The 21,709-nt window shown below is 41.6% G+C and overlaps 1 protein-coding gene across 8 annotated transcripts in view; it reads left to right on the forward strand.

Annotated features, from left to right (window-relative positions):
- Window positions 1-21,709, forward strand: part of IFT80 (intraflagellar transport 80) — a 112,584-nt gene that overhangs the window by 54,721 nt on the left and 36,154 nt on the right. For all 8 annotated transcript variants that reach the window (XM_054982590.1, XM_054982594.1, XM_054982593.1 and 5 more), the window contains 3 exons: window positions 14,061-14,240; window positions 19,747-19,865; window positions 20,768-20,842. In XM_054982590.1, the coding sequence (XP_054838565.1) occupies window positions 14,061-14,240; window positions 19,747-19,865; window positions 20,768-20,842 (374 nt within the window). The remainder of the gene's footprint in view (window positions 1-14,060; window positions 14,241-19,746; window positions 19,866-20,767; window positions 20,843-21,709) is intronic.

Genomic DNA, 21,709 nt, shown 5'->3' on the forward strand with positions numbered 1-21,709 from the left:
ATCTTGCCGCTCCCTGCTTCGTCATCGTCATCCTAAAACCTTTTCATATGCTTACTTACTGCACTTCTTAAATAACCTTACTGTTCTTCCGAGTTTGAGCTGTTCTTACTAACCTGTTGTTAACTTTTTTCCATCTTTCAGAATTCCTAAATAGTTTTTATAGTATAGCTTTCTACTGCTCTTGGGGTTTCCAAACTGAGGAACTGGGTGACACCCACTGGAGGACAGGAAATTCAGTTTTTAGTTCCTGCCTCCCTAAACGGAGGGTGGGAATTACCCATCTCAAGATGACCTCCTGTCCTCAGAGGAGAAGGACTCTTCACAGTGAGTAACCAATGTTTTGTTCTGGTCCAATCACATGCTTTTGTGGACAATTTATATGAAACTCACATGGAGGCACAATTTCACAGACACTGATATATTAATTACAAACCATAGGATGTTACTTCTTAAAAGAATCCCTACACATTTTTATTCCAAAGGAGTATTCACTTAGAGCTGAAACAGACGAGACGAGTTCCCTCAATTCAACCTGGGTTGAATTGCTCAAGGTTTGACGGGAAATGTAGGCATTTCTCCTTCCCGTCGCTCAGAGGAGGAGGGCTCCTCTCGCCCAGCCACCGCCGTTCCCAAGCGTGAGGGACTCAAGGAGCCTGGAAAGTGGCGGGAGGATGCTCTTAGGCTGGGGCACGGTGGCGGCGGCGCTCTTGCTGCTGCCGCTCGCCACCGCCACCGCCTCTCTCGCCACTGGAGAAGGAAGCTGAGAGGAAGGAGGATGAGAGGAAGAGGCTGGGGTGGGGGGGCAGCTGCAGCAAGAGTGCCGCCATCGCCGCGCCCCAGCCTAAGAGCATCCCCCCGCCACTTTCCAGGCTCCTCGAGTCCCTCGCGCTTGGGAACGGCGGTGGCCGGGTGAGAGGAGCCCTCCTCCTCCCCCCTCCTCCTCTGAGTGACGGGAAGGAGAAATGCCTACACTTCCCGTCAAACCTTGAGGCAATTCAACCCAGGTTGAATTGAGGGAACTCGTCTCGTCTGTTTCGGCTCTTAGTCAGTTGGCCTAAGATGTAAATAGGTCTTTATGTCTTTGCAGTTCCCTTCCCTCCTGCCTTTCAAAATAGAAGCAAAGGAATGACCATTTAGCACCTTTTATGCAGTGGTTATGCATATAATTGCTAGCTCAGAACTCTCTTGCCTGACCTCCCCCTCCTCTACCTGTAGGTATTTCAGAGTCACCTTCCATTTTGTAGAAGAACAGCATCCTGGCAGTTAGAAACAAACAGGAAAGAAAGGGGAAGGTGGGAAAAGCCAATGAAGCATCTATACAAGATGGCTCAAAATACACTTTATTATTATTATTTTATTGTTTTCATTATTTATAGACTGCCTTTCTCACTGAGAATCAAGGCAGATTACAGTGTGAGTTAGTACGATCAATTTCAGAGAATTTCAATAAACAATGTAATAGGGGTGAATGGCTTTGCTTTGGTTCAGAATACTTAGGGTCAGGAACCCTCTTCATCTGGGTATCCTTTTAAAGTGGCTCCAAAGTGAGATGATTCTTTTTGAAGCACACTCCATTCGTCACAATCTGGGTGTTAGACTTTTTCAGTGTTTAGTGGCAAGGGATGAGAATTTTTATCCATGTAAGTGTTTGTGTGTATTGTGCAAGTGTATCATCTTTTGCATGTACTATAAGAATAGTAAAGAGAAGAAAAATAAACATTTATTAGGCTACTTAACCACAGCTGACAACATTTTTGTTAGTCATTTCTTAGAGACCAACAAACTGGAGTTTTATTTATTACAAATTAGGCAATATTTCTAATGAACATGCACAACACTATAATCTACTTAAGCCTATTTACAGAGAAATATTTTTAAAAGGCTATGCACAAAAGAATTTTTAGTGGAAAAAGCCAAAACATTCACAGTAGCTGAAGCCAGATTTTATCTATTCCTTTGCAGCTGTCGGGAATAATTTATGAGATTTGCTTCCATACGTTTTTGCTGCTTCATGCAAGATTTTTTTCCCCCCTTGACTTAAATATAAATAGCTGCGAAAGAATTAGCCATGCTGGTGCTGAGAAAGAAGAGAGAATGAGTCACATAACCAGTGTGATAGTGTTTGAAGAGAACCAGACCTGGCTTTCTGGTCAGCACAGACATTTTTATTGTGTCTGATGTAATGGAGCTGAATCAGCGAATTGCTCCCTCGAGAGCCATCAGGAGATATACATATCATTAACCCTTATGCAGCATATGCAACTAGTTACGAAGCATAATTTAATTAAACTTACTAACATATATAGTGTTTTGCTTCCATCGTTCTTTGGCTCTCTTTCTTTGTTCTAGTATTATGTATGCATCTTTTTAAAACATCAAACAAATCGCTTGCCTGTTGCCTCTCTTGTAATAGTAGCCTCTGCTCTTTGTAATGTGCCCATTCACATTTGGGGAAAACAAAATTAATATTAAAATTAGCTTTAGTGTTTACTTATGCCTGGCACAAATGTTAAAAGCAATGTTGAAACTCAAACACATACACACACAGATGCACACATGAACTCTACAAAAATGCTTTTTATTTTAAAAAATCACTCCTTGTTTTATAGATTCTAGCTCTTTATAAAAAGACCTGAGTTTGTAGCCTGTGACTATTCATACATACCTTGTGGGTGATTTCCTGTGGGTTTGCATGCTTGCTTTGACACTGTTGGTCATGTTGCAATACTCTTACACAGAAATAGAAATCAGGAAGGACTGAAGTCGTCTAATATTCCCCCACCCCCGCAGTTACAGAAAACAAATCAAGATGCCTAGGACTGTGTGAGAGGAATCCTTTCTCAGTGCTCCAAAGAATGAAAGAAGATTATATATAAAACATGAAAAGTAGCATTATAAGCCACACAGTCAGCTCACTTAACATTATTAACATCAGTTAATATATGTGACAGACATGATTTTGTTGTTGTAATAATTTTGTCAAACATATCCTCTTTATAAATGATGTTGTAGCTATTCTGCTCTTTCCCAAGGGGTTAACTGAGCCTTATTAGACATTTTTTTTGTGAAGTGTTTATTGTAGCTGTGATATTCTTTTGCAGGTTTTAAGAGGGTTTTTTTAAACCTGCCTAGAACTGCAAAGTAATCTAACATAGTTGTTTAGTCTAAGTATTGATACAGTATCTGTGTAATTTTGTTACTTACAGCTAAAAGCACTTTCCTACTGGATATGTTGTAGAAATCCTGTAGAATTCCATTGTATATACCTTCTCAATCTCATCACTCTGTGGAATAAGACATTTCCCATATATTTTATTATATTAGTCCACAGGAACATCTTGTTAAAGACTTCGCAGGTTAATAAATTTGCCCTTCATTGAAGAAGCAATTGAGAACTCTTTAGTTTGATATTGCTGTGTGTTGCTAGATTGCTGGGTCTGTATGGAAGACAGAGACTGTATGGAAGACTGTATGGAAGGCAGAGACTGTATTTTATAGGCCCAGTTGGGAGGGCATTCAGTGAATTTCCATATCCTCTCTGTGAATCTTGGCAGTGAGGCTGTGCCAGGATCACAAAATGAAGTGCTGTACTCCTCCCCATGGAAATAAATGGCAACCACTATCTTATGTGAGAAAATAGTTGGATACAACACATAGATAGGGGATAAACATACTCCCTGTCCCTGTTGACTCTGGGCCAGACTAGCTGGGGCTGTCGCCATTTAACTCTGGAATTTCCTCAGTTTTCAAACACTATAGGGGCTTCTGTCACACACACACACACACACACACACACACACACACAATCGTTTTCAGGATCCCAAATGCCCAGGCAAAAATTCCAGAGGTTCTTAGTCTTCAAGAGTAGGAGCATTAGCTATTCCTAGATTGTGTTTCTTAGTTAAACTGATGTGTTGTGATCTAACTATTATATAGACATATAACTTTATCTTAAAATACTTGTGTAATGCTTTTCTGAAGGAGCAAACTTCTTCCACCATAGTACAAACCAACTCACTCATTCAGCAGCTAATTGTAGTTTTGTGAAATCTTTATTAACCGGTTTGCTTTATAATCTCAGATTATTTTCTTGTTGCCTTTCTGTTGATTTATGTTGAAAGGCATGCTAATGTTAATTTTTTTAAACTATACACCATCCATGTTGGTAGATGAATTCAATTCTTAACTATCTGCTTTCTATGGTGGCTCCAATATTCAGTTTAGTGGACCTTTTCAAAGCAATGATGAGATTATGGTAAATTGGTTGCTATAACTCTATAACTTCATAAAAATCTATTGATATAATCTACTCATTTTCAGGTTTAATTTTTTAAAAAGGTATATTTTATCCTTTTTCACTGCAGAATTATAAAAGAAACGTGCAGCCTGTACCTTTTTGCTTAATTCTACAATGAAAGGCATAAAAGCCACATTTGTTGAAAACTGGGAACATAAAAAAACTCTATAACATGGTAATGCTATTGTGATTCATTCTTGAATTTTTTTTTAAAAAAAAGCTCACTGGAAGGGGGTGGGGTGGGAACTAAGAGAACTGAGGCAAGAAAAACCGTGCTGATATAGGTGGTCGCTTAAAAAATGCACATGGCACCCTAAAGTGCTTTGACTGTGATCTTTCCAAAAAGATCATACCAAACAGGTTTAGGAAAGATCACAACAAAGTGGGGAAAAACACAGAAGCAGGACAAATGCAGGATGATGTCATGTGGATGCTCCTGAAAACAGCACTTCTCTAAGGAAGCCAAGATGGAGCAAAATATCCATGTAAAAACACAGTAAAACATACAACATAATATATATATATAAAACCTCTTTAATCCCAACCCAGACTATAAAACCTTGCAGATGAACATAAATTACAGGTGAGTACAGTACTCAGCAAATCAACTATGCCTCACAACAACAAATATTAATAGCTAAAAGCACATCAAAATAGTTCCGCCTTACAGTCTCCAATTTTGGTCCCAAATCCCAGTGTGAAGCCAGACAGTAATGCTTCTAGATAATAGGTTTCATTTAAGAGAACCAGATGTTATGTCAATATCTACTCCATAACCTTATCCAAGTATGGTAAGTTTTAGCCTAACTAATAATTGAAGAAGGCCATTCACTATTCGGGAGAGCTCCATTGGACAGTATTTTGTGGGCAAAGTGGTGGCAATGAAGTAAACAGAGCCTTGTTGTCAACCCCCCCCCCCCAGAAGTAAGTTTTAACACTGGTTCTAGGTTGTGATTGGTCCTATTCATTATGAGTTTTTGTCCACGTATGCTCTCTTGGAATTTCATTGCTTATAATTCAAAGTTGTATCCAGATGCTGTCTAGGCTGTAGTCCAGCGGCCCACAACATGGAACCCATGGCAACTGCCAACATCTTTTCTGGCACCCACCTTATGTTTTTAGAAAATTAATAGACCAGGTGGAGCTTTTGCTCAGCAGGACTTCTGAATGGCCATTGGAGATCTGATTGGCTGGGCAGTTTTTTTTTAAGTTGCATTAGCAACAGCTGCCACCACAGCATAAGGAGCTTCTTGGCATTACTATGTATGCAAGAAAATATTTATAAAGAATATGCTTAAACATATTTTCTTCCTGAAATGTTGAGGAGTTACTTTTAGAGTTATGCATAACCTCACCCCTTGGCATTTTGTGGTTGGCTCTACCTCCTGTGACGGCCATTTTGAAGTTGGCTTCCTCTCCTGCATCAGCTGTTTTGTGGTCACACACCCCACCCCTATGCCAGGATTCCAAATGTGCCTGCAGGCTTGAAAAAGTTGGGGACCCTTGCTCTAGTCTATGGTGCACGGCATTTGGAATAGATTGTGTCAGTAGTCTACATCATTTCCAGATTTCAGAGTTTGGCCAAAGTTGACAACACAGCTGTATCAGCAGAAAACTCCAGTGGCATTGCAAAAACTATCAACTTCTAAAAGCATAACGTCAGAACTGGTTTGTCATGGACCAACCTGGCCCAGCAGAGCAGAGAGACTCGGAGGACTCTTCTGAGGAAGAGGCAGCTGGTGAACCGACCCAGATCCACAGCCAGTGGCAGAGGCACTGCAGGAGGAGGCAGGCCCTGAAGGCTCAGATACTGATCCACAGCCAGGTCCCAGCACATCGATTCCTCAGCTTCCGAGCCCTGGGCTGGCAACAGAAAGCCAGGTGCAGGCCAGCTCTCCCCCTTCCTCACCAGAGCCTCGGGAGCGCTGCCAGAGGAGGGCTAGAAGAGCCCTCCAAGCCAGAAGGCACAGTGCCAGGCTAGCAGCACAGCACCGGCCCAGCATCGTTAGTGATGATGAGTGCTCGCAGGAGCAGGACTGAGACAGCCAGCAGGTGCTTGCTGTAGCACAGGCAGCTGAGCACTGTGAGGGTGAAAAGCAGCCAAAGAGGGAGTGGCTGCGTGGAAGCAACGAGTCCGCTTACTACTGACCTTGCTGCTGTGTTTTGAACTGATTCACTTGTCCCTGACCTTGGCCTGTTCCTGTGGATGTGTTTCTGGAAGCCCCCTTTGGACTTGAAGCCATGAGTGTGCCCAATTGGTGCCTGAACCTTGGAACTGGGTGCTGCCCTGCTCGGACAACTTGGGAGTTTTCCCTTGCCTGCTGCCAGTGTGAGTCTGCATCGGGACATGGTTCTCCAGCTCTGCAGGAAATGTGAACAGGTTGAATTAAGCTATTTCCTCAATACTTGCTTATATGGGGCTTCCAATAGTAATAGTACATAGGAATCAAGAGTAGTTTATAGTACAGATTAACTAACTTGTGTCTGAAGAAGGGAGCTCTGACTCTCGAATGCTTACACTCTGAGCATCTTGTTGTTCTCTAAGGTGCTACTGGACTCAAATCCTGCAGACTAACTAACATGCAGCTTAGTGGTGTAATAGCTAAATTAGTAAAATGAAACTAAGAGAGTCAGTAACCCTGTTGGTTCTTGATAATTTAATGTGTTTTCAAATAAGAAACAAATGCTGGGCTTCCCCTGAACCTGATCTGGCGGTTACAGCTGGCACAGAATGCAGTGGTGGCAGCGCGGGTCATCACCGGAACACCGATATAGAGGCATATAACACCGGTATTGTGCCAGCTGCACTGGTTACCGGTGGAGTACCGAATCAGGTTCAAGGTTTTGGTACTAACCTATAAAGCCCTATGTGGACTGGGACCAACATATCTACGGGACCACGTCTCCCCACATGAGCCCCAGAGGACTCTTCGCTCGAGAGATAAACATCTATTAAAGATCCCTGGCCCTAGGGAGGCCCGCCTGGCATCGACTAGGGCCAGGGCTTTTTCAGTCCCAGCCTGGTGGAATGCTCTGTCTTATGAGACTAGGGCCCGGCATGATTTGTTAGCATTTCGCCGGGCCTGTAAGATGGAGCTGTTCCGCCAGGCATATGGTTGATGCTAGGTCCCCCCCCCAGTTGGGGGACATAAAGTATATGCCCTCCTGTCCAATGACATCTTCCATCTCCCACATATTTTTCTGGTAAAAATGCTTTGGAGATGGTGAAAAGGTGATCATCCAGATTATGTGCTGTTATGTTTTCTTGTTTCTATATTTATATAGATGTGGTATTTTAAACTGTGGTATGTAGTATTTTATGCTTTTAATGGTATTAATGGTTTGAACTGTGTAATGTGTTTTAGGCCTTGTTGTGGTCTGCCCTGAGCCTGCTGGTGTGGGGAGGGCGGAGTATACATTGAATAAATTAAATTAAATTAAATTAAATATATTTGGGAATTGTGGACAAAATTTTTAATTTCATTAGGGCAGCAAAAGTGTTGAATACAGACTAATTTTTTTGCTAACAGAAGTGGAGATTATTTTCCACCACTTTACCCTTCCTGCTGTAGACTCCCAGTTTGCTCCTTGTGCCATACTTGAGGGTCCCCTGTTACTTAGGAGCAGCATTTTGGGGGGATCAATGGACTGCAGTAGGAGGGACAAAAATTCTGTTCCACTGATAGACGTGGGTTCTGTTAGTGGAAAATTTAATGTGGATCCAACAAAACGTTGCCAGCCAGGGTGTAGGGGCATAGAGAGTGCCTCCAGGTGACTTTGTGATGCTACTTTCAGGGGAAATTTCAGGTTTCCCCTGAAAGTGATGTCACACTGTTGCCTCACAATAATTTTTTTACATTGTTTTTCTTCTGTAGGAGCAGCAGCAGGAGCTTGGGGGGATCTCCCACATCTGGTGGTAAACTGGCAAGCCTAATTCAACCCCTTGAGTTTACAATAATTGTTCCAAAACTGGGTCAACTTCAAAAGCTGTCATATCTCAGGGAAGAAATTGCCTTTGTTGCATTGTTTAACATGCAGACAAAGTTGACAGCCAAGGAAAGGAATGGTGGGGCAAGCATGGATCAAATAAATGGAATCCAGAGGCAAACTAGGGAACGTTCGAATCAGTACTTATTATAGCAGAAAGAAGCACTAGTAGATTGAAGAAGTGGGTAGTAGTTTAGTGGGACCAAAGGGCTAAGCAAAAAGCACTGGAGAAAGAAACAAAAGCAAGGTGAGCAAAGCCAACTCGGAGCATATAAAAGATGCTGGGGCAGCCAGTTCATTCAAATAAAACCCATGTTTCTGCCCATGTATATCGACATAATTTGGTAGACATCTTACTAGTGAAATAATGTATACAGTATATATGGGGAGGGAGAAATACAAAGTATGTGTATATTTATGCAGTTTTCCTATTACAAAGTGGAATACAAATGTGTACATTTCTGATCAAATGTCTCTAAAGTTTGGCATCCTTCAAAGGGAACTTGACACTCCAAAGGTTATACCCTGGAAATTTTGTTGGTCTTTAAAGTGCTATTCTACTGCAGACCAACACAGCTACCCACCTGAAACTAAAGTTTAGCTGTAATAATATTCTTAAATGTTCCCTTTTAAGGAACGTTTAACTCTATTTTCCATATTTCTTTTTCTTTACAATAATTTGGTGACAAAGGACTTTATTTCACATTGCTTACAGAGGTGCTGACAACATTTTCTAACTGGAAGAAATATACATGTTGCCACTTTTGGTTTTCATAAAACCATTTTCCTCTCTAGGGAAAAATCAAAAGGCTCAAGTATATATTTTGTAGAAACGTGTTTAAAATTCATTTTAACAGAGCTGTAGTTTTACTGTTAGTGCTTTTAATATTCTCTGGAGAAATCGAGTATACATTTTAATTTTCTGCGCAGATCCCAATACCAAGTTTAGGTTGGTTAATTCATATATGCTGATTTACAGTATTTGAAGCAAGATCTGATTTTGGGTTTCCTTTTCCTAAGAAATAAAGGCCCTTTCTATAGCGTTTGGTTTAAAATCATTCTTCAAGAGAAGTAGAGGCAGTCTTGTACCTGTTATAATACCATCTTAAAATTTTCTATTTGCCACATGTACCCAGGTTTCCATTAGGTTAGATTTCAGCTTTTAAAACACTGGATTAGATTCTGCCACCTTTCCCACTCCTTCTCACCCAATTCGCCTCCTTCATATGGTTCCTGTCCTACATGGCCTTAGACCATGCTTGGCCCATGAATCCCAGCATAGCGATTTTTGTGTGCAAATGGGAGTCCCTCCTCCCTTTTCCATCGCTGGAAAAAAATGTTGGATGCAGCCCTTTGTAGTCTTTGTCTCTGAAGAAATGAGCTGTGACTCATGAAAGCTCATATCCTACCTCAAATTTTGTTAGTTTTATAGGTGCTACTAGACTTTTGCTCTTTTCTACTGCTACAGACAGACACAGCTACCCAGCTTGATTTAACTCCAGCGAAGATATGAGATTTATAGAGAGATGGTCACAAACTGGGGGGGGGGAGAACTCTGCAGTTCGTGGTTCGTTGCATTTCATGAACTACAAACTTTCATGAACCTGCCCTGGTTCGCGAACCAGTTCATCTGGTTCGTGAAAATGTTACTTCCGGGTCAACAGAAAATCATTTCCGGGTCAGCAGAAGGTAACTTCTGGGGCAGCAGAAGGTTTGCAGAAAGCCCATCCCCCTTTGCCTAGGAAACTGATTGATCGGCGCCAGGCTATCTGCAGTGACGAACCAAAAAATGAACCAAACGAACCAGTCTAAAGTTCGTTGGCAGTTCGTCAGAAATGGGCTCTGACGAACTGCAGGTTCGAGAACCACGAACCAGCCTGGTTTGTGCTGAACTTTGGTTCATATTTCAGTTCGTGCCCATCTCTATTATAGAGTTATACGCAGTGTGTTGGAAAAGTTAATAGAGATACATTGTTCCTTCTCTCCCAAAAACTCTTGAACTTGATCCAATGTTGCAATAGATTTTAAAATATTTTTAAAGAAATAAGAAAAAAACAAGCTATGGTTTACTGTTACATATGCAGCAGCATTCATTACAAGTAGTGCTGCTAACCAATATTCATTTGCTGAATGCACTATCTAAAACTAAAGCTGATATAAGTTCATGGTTTAAACAGGGACACTGGATTTCTAAACACAGTTAACATGGCTGGAAATGTGATGGATAGCTAGCTAGGGAGAGATTTGCACTCCAGAATGGAGAGTGAAAAAAAGGAAAACATCGTCCATAGGCTTCACTATTAACAAAAAATCAAGAATACTTGTCTGAAACTTCCTACGCCATCAATTTGCCACTCTGCACAGTCTGTGGAGGTCACAAATTGCTATAGAGATATAATTGAAGATCTGTTGGCCAAGAACACGTTTGTACTATATAGATACCTAGATGGCTTCAGCTTTTTTGTTAAGTAGATTTTGTGAGGCTATAATTTACAGAAAAGATGGCTTGTTTGCCATATGGTCTGCAAACACATCTGCTCAATAGTTGCACCAAATTCTTGGTAGGACAATTTAATAGCTGTTTGGCCCTTTTATTAGTTTCCTGCATCGTACTGCAGATCTTAGCTCAAATTCATTGTAAGAAGTTCCTGCTTTCCATGCTTGTTAGAACCCATATTACAAAACCTAATAATTAAACCCCAAACAGACAGACACAAAACAGGAAAATGAAATACCAGAAAGTATGTCAAGACTATTGTATCACTGAGGATTTTTTCCTCATTATATCTTTGAAGATTTTCCATCATTTGCCATATAAATCTGTTGCCTGGAAAAGAGCCACAGAGATATTCCCATCTGAGGAAATTTGTATGAAAAAAGCATATTATCAGAAAGTTGTGTTGTTTATTAAATTTTTAAATGTATTCGTTTTCTGTTCTCTGTTTTTGATACATACTTTATTGATAGATCAGTGCCTGTTTAAATAGTGTATGTTGTGGCATACACAGCAATTGCTGGAAAAAAACTAATTTTAATAGCAAACAGTAGAACTGCCTCTGTAGTTCAACTATTTCATTACCTTTTTCAAAAGGAAAAGGAGATTCCAGCCGATACATTCCAAGGTTTTAGTCTCGATCTATGATCTTACTGATCTCTTCAGAGAGGCTGGCTGGTTCACCCAATGGACTGCTCTGTGCACAGGATCACTGTGTGTTTCTGTGCACAAATGTAACTGGGCAATCAGAGATACGGCCATTAACAATTCCTGTAATAAATTGGTTAGTCTTAAAGGTGCTACTGGACTCTTTTTGATTTTGCTACCACAGACTTTACACGGCTAACTCCTCTGCATGTAATAAAAGGAATCTTGAAAAAGTGAACACTATTAGGGGTGCACACCAAAAAAATAAATAAACAAAATTCAGGAAATCTGGATTTGGGATTCCCAAAATTGAAGCCAATTCTCTGTTTCAGTTTGGGTATATCAGAGAAACTCAGGTTAATTTGGGCATTATTCCCTATAGAGAAATGAAGTTCAAAGATTGGATCCTGGGGTCCAGTTCTATGAGCCCTCAAAGAAGGTGCCCTAGCCACTTTCCTTATTCTCTATGGGGAAAACTATCTGCGTCCCATCCAGTGGGCTGGAGATGGCATTTTCTAAGTAAACCTACTCCTGACTGCCCTCTAAAGGCCATTCAAGTTTCAGGAAGATTGGATCCCAGGGACCAATTCTATGGTCCCCAAGAAGGTGCTCCCAGCCACTCCATTTGTTGCTATTATGGGTGAAAAGTCAAAACTGACTCCTGCTGCTGAAACACACCGGTGCAAGGCTGCCAAGGCACACTTCCAAATACAAGCTCCACACAAAAAAGCCCAACAGAAACAAACTGACCCCCTCATAAACCAAATTGCCTCCTGAGCAAGCTGCCCCAACCACTCTCCAGTCTTCTCCTATGATGAGAATATTTCTAAGCTGGTTCTCAGGGCACAAATACACAAGGGCAAGGATGCTGGTGACCAGAAGCACACTTCCAATGCAAGCTCCTCCCTGGGAAAGCACAACAGAACCAAACTGAAGCAAGGGGATAGAATCCCCCCAGAACCATAGTAAAGCAAGGTGACCAACATCAAACCAGAGACTCATACCCATTCCACCTGGCCCTGAATTGCACACTCTTAAATGCTGTTGCAATTGTGGAAACTTTGTTTTCAAAATGGTCGTAGAAAAGAGAGGGCTCCTCCATTACTTCCATTGTACCTAGTATTCATCCCCACAAGTGTTTGAGACACTTTTTACAATAGAGTTAACTTGTAGCTCTGGAAGGAAATCTCTCATTCCTTACATGTCTCTGCTTATTGTCCATGTTTAATTCAGGCTATCCTCTTGGAATTTGTAATTTTGGAGAATGAGTAGTTAACGCACAGATCGGCATCACAGGAGACTGTTGTGGCTGAAATGGCACTTGCATGTGTATTTCACAGAAGTTGTAATGCAGAAAGGCCACAGGAATGCCAAGACGACTATTGTAATGCGTTATACATAGGTTTCCCATCTAAATTAACTAGGAGGCTCCAAGTGATGCTAAACACTGCAGCTCGACTCTTTATCAGGAGCGAGCAGGAGCATGAACATCACTCCCGTCTTGCAGTCACTCCATTGGCTACCTATTAGTTACCATGCTCAGTTCAAGGTATTGGTTATCACTTACAAAGCTCTTCATGGCCTTGGTCCGACATTCCTATGGGACCACCTCCCTCTCTATGCTCTTCCACAGCAGCGCCACTCTTCTGAACAGGGTTTCCTGCAGGAGCTACCCTGGGTGAAATCAACAGCAGCCCATACACGAGTTTTCTCTGTGGTGGCCCCTACCCTGTAGAACAGCCTGCCTGAGGTCAGGAGAGCCCCCACTCTCCTGGCTTTCAGCAAACAATGCAAAACTGAATATGCTCATGAACAATAAACCTCTCAGTCTCTAAAACATCACATGTTAAAATCTCTCACTGCAATAGATTTAACATGGCTGGCTACTCCTCCAGAATAGTCTCTTGCTGCCAGACTAACACAGTTGCTTGTCTAGCTGGAGAATGAAAAAATTAACCACGAAAGGGAAAGCACCCTTTCCCTGCATGTGGTTCAAATATGATTCATAAAGGCTGCATCTTTTGTTCTCACCCAATGAGCGTAGGGGGGGAGTAAATGTGTGTGCAAGTATGCATACATGTGTTAGTTGTTCAGTGGCATTCTTTGAGAAGGAGACACCTGCAGAGGAACCACAAAGACAACTTTTCCTATGTTCTTCCCCACCCTCTTGTAGTTTTCAAAGATGTTTTGCAAGAGTATGCAGCCTCTCATAGCAAGAGTTCAATGTTGTTTAAAAATTTAGATGAGAGGTGGCAAATGAGTTCCTTAAACCCATTTATCTATTTTCAAATACATTATCAGTGTCTAACATTGAGTTATATATGTTCATGTTTTGGATTATATATATGTAAGTTTATGTGTAAATGTGCTACTTTCCTTTGCATTTATTCAGTTCTCCATACAACACCCAGAAGCATTATACTGCTGTAAAATCAAAGCTTAATTTCTTTGCTTCAAAAAAATATTCAACATTTATTTTGTGTTCTTAATGTTATTGAGCAAAATATGTGAGATTATCTCTGTCCAGAGGGTTTTAAATGTGGATCAGAATTATAATCTGGGACAAAGTAAGTCATTTTACAGTAGACAGTAATTTTTATAGTAGTAATTTTTAATTTAAACATATTTTTACAGTGGTCGTATGCTTTAGAGAAACCAAACACTGGCAGCCTATTTAATATTGCTTGGTCTATTGATGGCACGCAAATAGCTGGAGCTTGTGGAAATGGACATGTGATTTTTGCCCATGTTGTGGAACAGCGCTGGGTGTGGAAAAACTATGAAATAACGTTAACTAAAAGAAGAACCATGGAGGTACGTGTTGGAAATTTGAAGCTTTCTGAACAGCAGAACTTTTCTTACTGCAAAAGGAACAGAGTTCATGGATGGAATCTTTACTAATTCCTTCTTCACTTCTGTAATTCCCAGTTTCCCCCCCAAAGCTGTTCCTGAAGTGTAAAGGGACCCTTCGGAATATTGAGGAGTTCAGCACAAGAAACTATAGTGGGAGGGGGAAATTGTTGAAATTTCAGTCTCCTCTATCTTGCTCAGCCTTTTGTACGAATAGATTTTAAAAGTTTGTACAAGAGCTGAGACCAAGCTCCCAGGCAAGTGGAGTCCCCATACCACATTCCGTACTGTTCTTGTGGTTCCTTTGACCTTCCAGAGCAGCTTTTTGAAGGGAAGAAGAGATCCATCCATTCAGGTCATGGTAAGTTTAGATTCAAGCTATGGCTCACATTTGTGATCTTGTAGAAAATAATGTGTCTGAATACATTTTGAATTATAAATGAATTGAATGGATGAGTAACATCAGTCTGTTAGGTCAGGTAAAACATCCAAGAGGAGACTTATTCGACAATCAGCTAGGTTTAATGGTTTTCAGAATGTTCCTTCCTTGTGAGATGAATATGTGTTCTAATGTGTTTGTGAACTCATGTCACGGCTCACAGTCTGCTGTGATCTTGTTGACGTGAGGAAGACTACTCTGAAAGAAGTGTTCTATGAATTGCACTGGAAATTCAAAATCACAAGTCTTATTTGTAGTAGAAATTATTTCAAAGTAGCTGGCAACAAAGGCACAGCTGCAGAAGGAAGGCACAATAGCCTGTGTATAGATAGCCTGGGTTTCTTGGCTTCTTTTTCAAACATACCTTGTATATAGCTGTGGTTTACCATCACAACAGCTGCAGCGTTGTTGTTTGTTACTGTAGTACACATTTTTCAGTCAGGAGTTGGGATAACAAACGTATCCGTTTTCTTTGATCTCAAAATTCGTGCAATAGTTGGGGACAGATGACAAAGAAGCATAATCTAACTGAATTCTTATGTAGAATATTTCAGTCTCAGGGTAATTTGTTTCTAGCTATGTAAAAATACCTATTGTGAGTACCACTAGATACTTTGCTTCATCTCTCTTGACTAGGAAAATTATAGACTTTTAAATCTTATGTGCCTATGATCCGATTTCTAACAGCAGAATTTAAAATGCCTGATATAGAGTCGTAGTTGTTGTTTGTTTGAAAACCTTATTACTGAAAGTGAAGCAAGAGGCCAAAACGTACTGTAATTTCAAATGTAACCCCTTTTAACATATCGTGGCCTGAGTTTAAAACCTAAAAGAGCCCTTTTGAACTAAATGCATAAATGGGTATTTTTACCTGCTAAATGTTCTGATCGACCAGACACTGACTCATAAGATCCCACCCAGAGGACAGAGAGATAATATACAATTTCTGTTGTTACAAGTTTTCCCAATTATACAGTCAGTATTAGAGTTCAAGTCAAACTTCTCAGTGTTGGGTGCCCAACATTAGGCTCTCAAATCTATAATTAGGCACCTAAATATCTTTTGGCCTGAAATGAAGTTTTCTTTGATGTGAATATATAATTGGGAAAACTTGCAACAACAGAAATTCTATATTACCCATCTGTCCACTGGGTAGGATGTTATGAGTCAGTGTCTGGGAATATAGAAGACAAATTGGCAGGTAAAAATTCATATTTTTGCATTCATTCCCAGACATTGAATCGTAACTGATGATTCTGTCTAGTAAACTCTTAGGCTATGTTTATATTTAGCTTGTAGAGCTTCATGAGATAGGTATACAATTAAGTCTTCACTAGCTCTATATGTGAATGACTTATGGATGCTGACAGTGATGAGTATATATACATTCTTGGGTTGGGGTTGTCTGAGAACATGAACAGAACCAGCTTACATCTTTAGTTTGGAAGCAAGAAAAATGCAAGGTTAGCATGGCATTTCCCCCCAACTGTAAAGCAGCTCTAGCTCATTCCTTTTATATGGTTCTGTAAGTAGAACACCAGAGCTGACTGGACCCCTAGTGGCCCTGCCCTGGTTTACTGCTAATAAACAGTTTAGCAAAGTTCCACCCATGAATGATCAATCCTCACGTGTATTTCCTTGTCCAGGAAGGTGGGGGGGGAATCTTTCCCCTTTTTATGGCTTCAATTTTCCAGATGTTAATTTTCCATGAATATATCTCACAAACTGGGTTGGTGGCCCAGGTTCTCTTATTAAAAATTATGCATATTGTACCCAAAAAATTCTCCTGGAAAACTAGTGTGAACAATATCTGGACTTAGGCACACGTAGTAGCAATGCATGTTGTAGTTTTATATCTGCTCATTCTCATTGTTCGGTTTTAATTACTGTTAATTTCATCTTACTGTTATTGACAAAGATAAATGCAGTGGGTTAGAAGCCTTCCAATTTTTCTGCTAGTGTAAGAAGAACTGTCTTGCCCGAGTGAATTCAACATGGTTATTATTCATATCGTTTTAATGATCCTTAGTACAGCCTTTTCAGAGGTCAAAATGGGCCCCTTCTCCCTTTTGTGCCAACAGAAAAGCTAGTAGAATCTGACCTTGGAGTATCCCTGGCTTTTGATCCTGGGAGACTTCAGTGTTCATGCCGATGATGCCGCCTCCTCACGGGCCATGGACCTGATAGCTTCCATGGCGGCGTTAGGGCTTTCTCAGTTTGTATCGGCACTCACACTTAGAGCAGGACACACGCTGGACCTAATCTTTGGGGTTGGGATACAGGTGTATCTGGATGAACCTATAGTAATGCCATGGTCAGACCACCTCGTCCTGAGGGCTCTTCTGGGCACTGCAGCCCCCCTGCTTGGGCAACAAGCTGATCTATGCTCGCCCGCTGAGTCAAATGGATCCAATTGGATTCCAGAACGCTCTGCGGGATCCAGTGCCCCCTGGCAGCTCGTTGGCTGAGCTGATAGAGAACTGGAATGCCCGTCTCTCTGATGCCATTGACGAGATTGCTCCCTGTTGCCCTCTCTGCCCCCGAACTAGAATAGCTCCCTGGTATACTGAAGAGCTATGACAGATGAAACGGGAGCTGAGACGGCTAGAGCGAGTGTGGCGGCGACTCCGTGATGAAGTGACAAGAACATCTTATAGGATGTTTATGAAGGCCTATGAGGTGGCAGAGAAAGCTGCAAAGAGAGATTACTATCCAGCCTCCATTGTGTTTGCTAGTTTTCGCACAGCACAGCTTTCCAGAGTGATTCAGGCTTTAACGTCCCTTACACATGGGACAAAAAATGTGAATTCGACAATAAGCTGTGAGGCTTTGGGAGACTATTTTGTAGATAAGATCTTGTCACTCCGCTGGGACCTGTCCACCATGGTTGATGCAGTATGTGAACTGCAGGCCCCTTCGCCATCTTCAGGGTTGACATTAGATCAGTTCAGACCGCTCTCCCAGGAAGAGGTAGACAGGGTCCTGCATGCTGTGAAACCTACTACATGCCCACTGGACCCATGCCCATCATGGCTGGTGAAAACTGGTGGTGCTGGGATTCAGATCGTGCTAGCTGACCTTATTAATCTTTCCCTGAGTTCTGGGCTTTTCCTAGACTCATTGAAGGAAGCAGTGGTGCAGCCCTTATTAAAGAAACCATCATTGGATCCTGTTGATCCAGCCAATTACCACTCAGTTTCAAATCTTCCATTCCTGGGTAAGGTAATTGAGAGAGCGGTAGCAGAACAGTTACAGGTATACTTGGATGATGCCTCTATCTTGGACCCATTCCAGTCCAGCTTCAGGCCTGGCCATGGTATGGAGACAGCTCTGGTCGCCCTCACAGATGACCTGCGGTGGCACTTGGATCGGGGCGGATTGGCACTGCTTATACTTTTAGATCTTACAGCAGCGTTCGACACAGTCGATCATGGTCTCTCAACCCACCACCTCGCCGATGTGGGGATTTGTGGGACAGTCCTTCAATGGCTGAGCTCCTTCCTCCATGGTTGGGGACAGAGGGTGGCACTTGGGGAACAGATGACCGCTTGCCATTCCTTGATGTGTGGCGTCCCTCGGGGCAATTCTTTCCCCGATGCTATTTAACATCTATATGCTCCCCCTCACCCAGGTAGTCCGCAATTTGAGGCTGGGATGTCACCAGTATGCAGATGACATCCAGCTCTATCTGTTGATGGACGACCAGTTTGACTGTGCTCTGGATTCCTTGGCCAAGGGTCTTGAGGCTGTGACAGTATGGTTACATCAGAGTCACCTGAAATTGAATCCCCTGAAGATGGAGGTTCTGTGTCTGGGTCGTAGAGCAATGGGGTTGGGGACCCGGCTTCCAGCCTTCAGCGGGGTACAACTGAAGCCTTTGTTGATGGTGAGAAGCCTGGATGTGACTTTGGACGCCACACTTTCAGTGGAGGCCCAGGTCACGACCGTTGCCAGGTCTGCCTTTTTTCACCTTAGACAGGCCAGGCAACTGGCACCCTATCTCTCATCTTGGGATCTGGCCACAGTAATCCATGCAACGGTCACCTCCAGGCTAGATTACTGCAACTCACTCTACGCTGGGCTGCCCTTGGGCCTGACCCTGAAGCTGCAGCTGGTCCAGAACACAGCGGCACGCGTTCTTACAGGAACACCTGTTAGAGTGCATATCCATCTTGTGCTGTGCCAGCTGCACTGGCTTCCAGTGGAGTTCCGGATCCAGTTCAGGGTGTTAATTTTGGTGTTTAAAGCCCTCCATGGACTGGGACCGGCATACCTGCGGGACCGCCTCTCCCATTACGCCCCTTGCAGGGCGCTACGCTCCACAGATAACTCCTGGTGGTCCCCGGCCTGAGGGACATCCTGCTGGCCTCCACCAGGGCCGGGGCTTTTTCTGCCCTGGCCCCAGCCTGGTGGAACACTCTCCCGCTGGAGATCCGGGCCCTGCGGGACCTATTACAGTTCCGCAGGGCCTGTAAAATGGAGATGTTCCGCCAGGCCTTTGGTTGAGGACCAGCAGGTATCCCCCCTTATCCTATCTAAGATAGCTACCTCTTCTATGACTGCCCTCGGCTATGCGTTTTACCCACAGCTATGACCTATGCAGGTCTTTTATTAGTATCCAAAGTAGCCTATATATAATGGCACCAGAGCATTTTAATATAAGTTTTTAAATCTGTTTTTAAAGTTGACTATTAATTTATTGTGTTTTAATTATAATGTGAGCCACCCTGAGCCCATTCGTGGATAGGGCGGGATATAAGTCAAATAAAATAAATAAATAATATATAAATAACCTAAAGCTTTAAAAGTTTTAGTTATACTATGTATAGTCAATTAGAAAGGCATTAATCACAAACATTAGGATATTGCAGTGCATAAGTATGATGGGTACAAATATCAGAACATTTCTTATTTCTTTTTTTAAGTAGTCTGTGTAAAGTTCTAGACTTGAGAATAAATCTAATATTTTGCTCTGCGTCTGTTTTGTTAATAATTTAAATTTTATTAACTATAGTCTCTTGTTTCTATTAGGTTCGTAATGTACTTAATGATGCGGTGGATTTACTGGAATTCCGTGACAGAGTCATTAAGGCCTCTTTGAACTATGAGCATTTAGTAGTTTCAACATCTCTACAGTGTTACATATTCTCGTAAGCAAATTGATTTAATGAGACATTTGAGTCATCTGATATGTGTGATAAATGGCAAAAATCTTACTTTTACACATAATAGATTCTACATTATTTGATTTTGGAAAAAAATTCTTCAGTGATATGTATTCCATAAATCTAAATGAAATATCATGAACTTTTGATAATTTCACATGGAATTGGTTGTGTACATTTGTTTTAGCACGAGAGAGAAACCTTCAGAGTAAAGCTATATGTTATTGTTGAATAAGATTCTGTTTTTTGGTGCATTATTAGCTGTGCACTGTTTTGGTTTCTCTTTAATCATCACTGGTGCTGAACCCCTGAACTACTTTTTAAACTCGAGGATTTTTAAACACTGTCTTTGTGCTACAGTTGAGAAAGTTATTTTTTCAATGGAACCTCACCAAATATTTAGTAGGCATGCTGATTCTGAGCACTCGTCTATGCTTCTGAATCATCCCAATTGTAACTAGCCTTTATAGGGATTTTGGGAAATGTGAAATAATGGGCTAATCCAACCAGTTTTTCAGCTGGTGAAGAAGGAAGGAAATATCTCCTTCAACCACCAAGAAAGACTCTGCTTGGGATCATGGGACCTACAGGGAATGAAACCATGTGGGGCTGTAGTAAGGAAAGGAATTGTGACAAAAGTTGACAGGATCCGTTGCAATATACAAATAATCTAACTGGAAGATATATATTAATCTGCTTTCTGTATCTTTTGAAATCTTAACATACTTTTCCCCCAGCCGTTTCAGTTTGAAAAAAATTATAATCTATAGGTACTAAACTAATAGTGCAGTTCTAGGAAGAGTTACTCCCTTCAGTGGGCTTAGAAATATGTAACTCTTGTTTTAATGGCATTTTAATATATATTGTCTCTGCCTTTTTTTTTTTAGAACTAAAAATTGGAATACTCCATTAATCTTTGACCTCAAAGAAGGAACTGTCAGTTTAATTTTGCAAGCGGAAAGGTAACTTGTTTATTACAATACTTGACACAGCTTGATTTTTATTAAATAATGTTTGTTTAAGCATTGTAAGGCTGTAGAATTATATTTTAGACTATATATATATAGTGTGTGGGGGGTGTGTGGGTGTGTGTGTGAGAGAGAATTCTTGTTCCCAATGATGTTGACTGGGGAGGAACTTCCTAAGGAGGTCTGATTAAGGAACTGTTGCCTTTTTCTATAAGCATATTATTTGGCTCCCTTGCTTAAATCAGTTGGAACTTCTTAGGCTGCTTGCAGTATTATGTGGTATACCTGTAGAGCTTGTTCACTTTTGGGTAGCAATGTATGTGAACAAGATCTTGGGATACGGGTGGATGGAAAGTTAAGTGTGAGCAGTCAGTGTGATGCTTCAGCAAAAAAGGCGAACACAGTCTGAGGGTATATCAACGAAGGCATAACATCCAAATCACAGGATGTCATTGTCCCGCTGTATACTGTGTTGGTCAGGCCCCACCTGGAGTATTGTGTGCAGTACTGGAGGCCTCATTTAAAAAATGATGTGGACAAATTGGAATGGGTGCAGAGGAGAGCAACCAGGATGATTAGGGCCCTGGAGACCAAGCCCTACGAGGAAAGACCGAGGGACTTGGGAATGTTCATTTTAGAGAAGAGGAGGTTGAGGGGAGTCATGAATGCTCCCCTCAACCTTTAAAATGTATTTTAAAAGCTGTCACTTGGGGGGATGGGTAGGGAACTGTTTCTGTTGGCAACAGTGGGTTTAAACTACAGCAGGGAAGGTACCGGCTGAACATTAGGAAAAACTTCATGTTAAAAGTAGTTCAGAGTGGAATCAGTTACCTAGAGATGTGGTAGTTTCCCCCTCATTGG

The sequence above is a fragment of the Eublepharis macularius genome, chromosome 6 (genome assembly GCF_028583425.1).
Source record: "Eublepharis macularius isolate TG4126 chromosome 6, MPM_Emac_v1.0, whole genome shotgun sequence".
Taxonomy (NCBI): domain Eukaryota; kingdom Metazoa; phylum Chordata; class Lepidosauria; order Squamata; family Eublepharidae; genus Eublepharis; species Eublepharis macularius.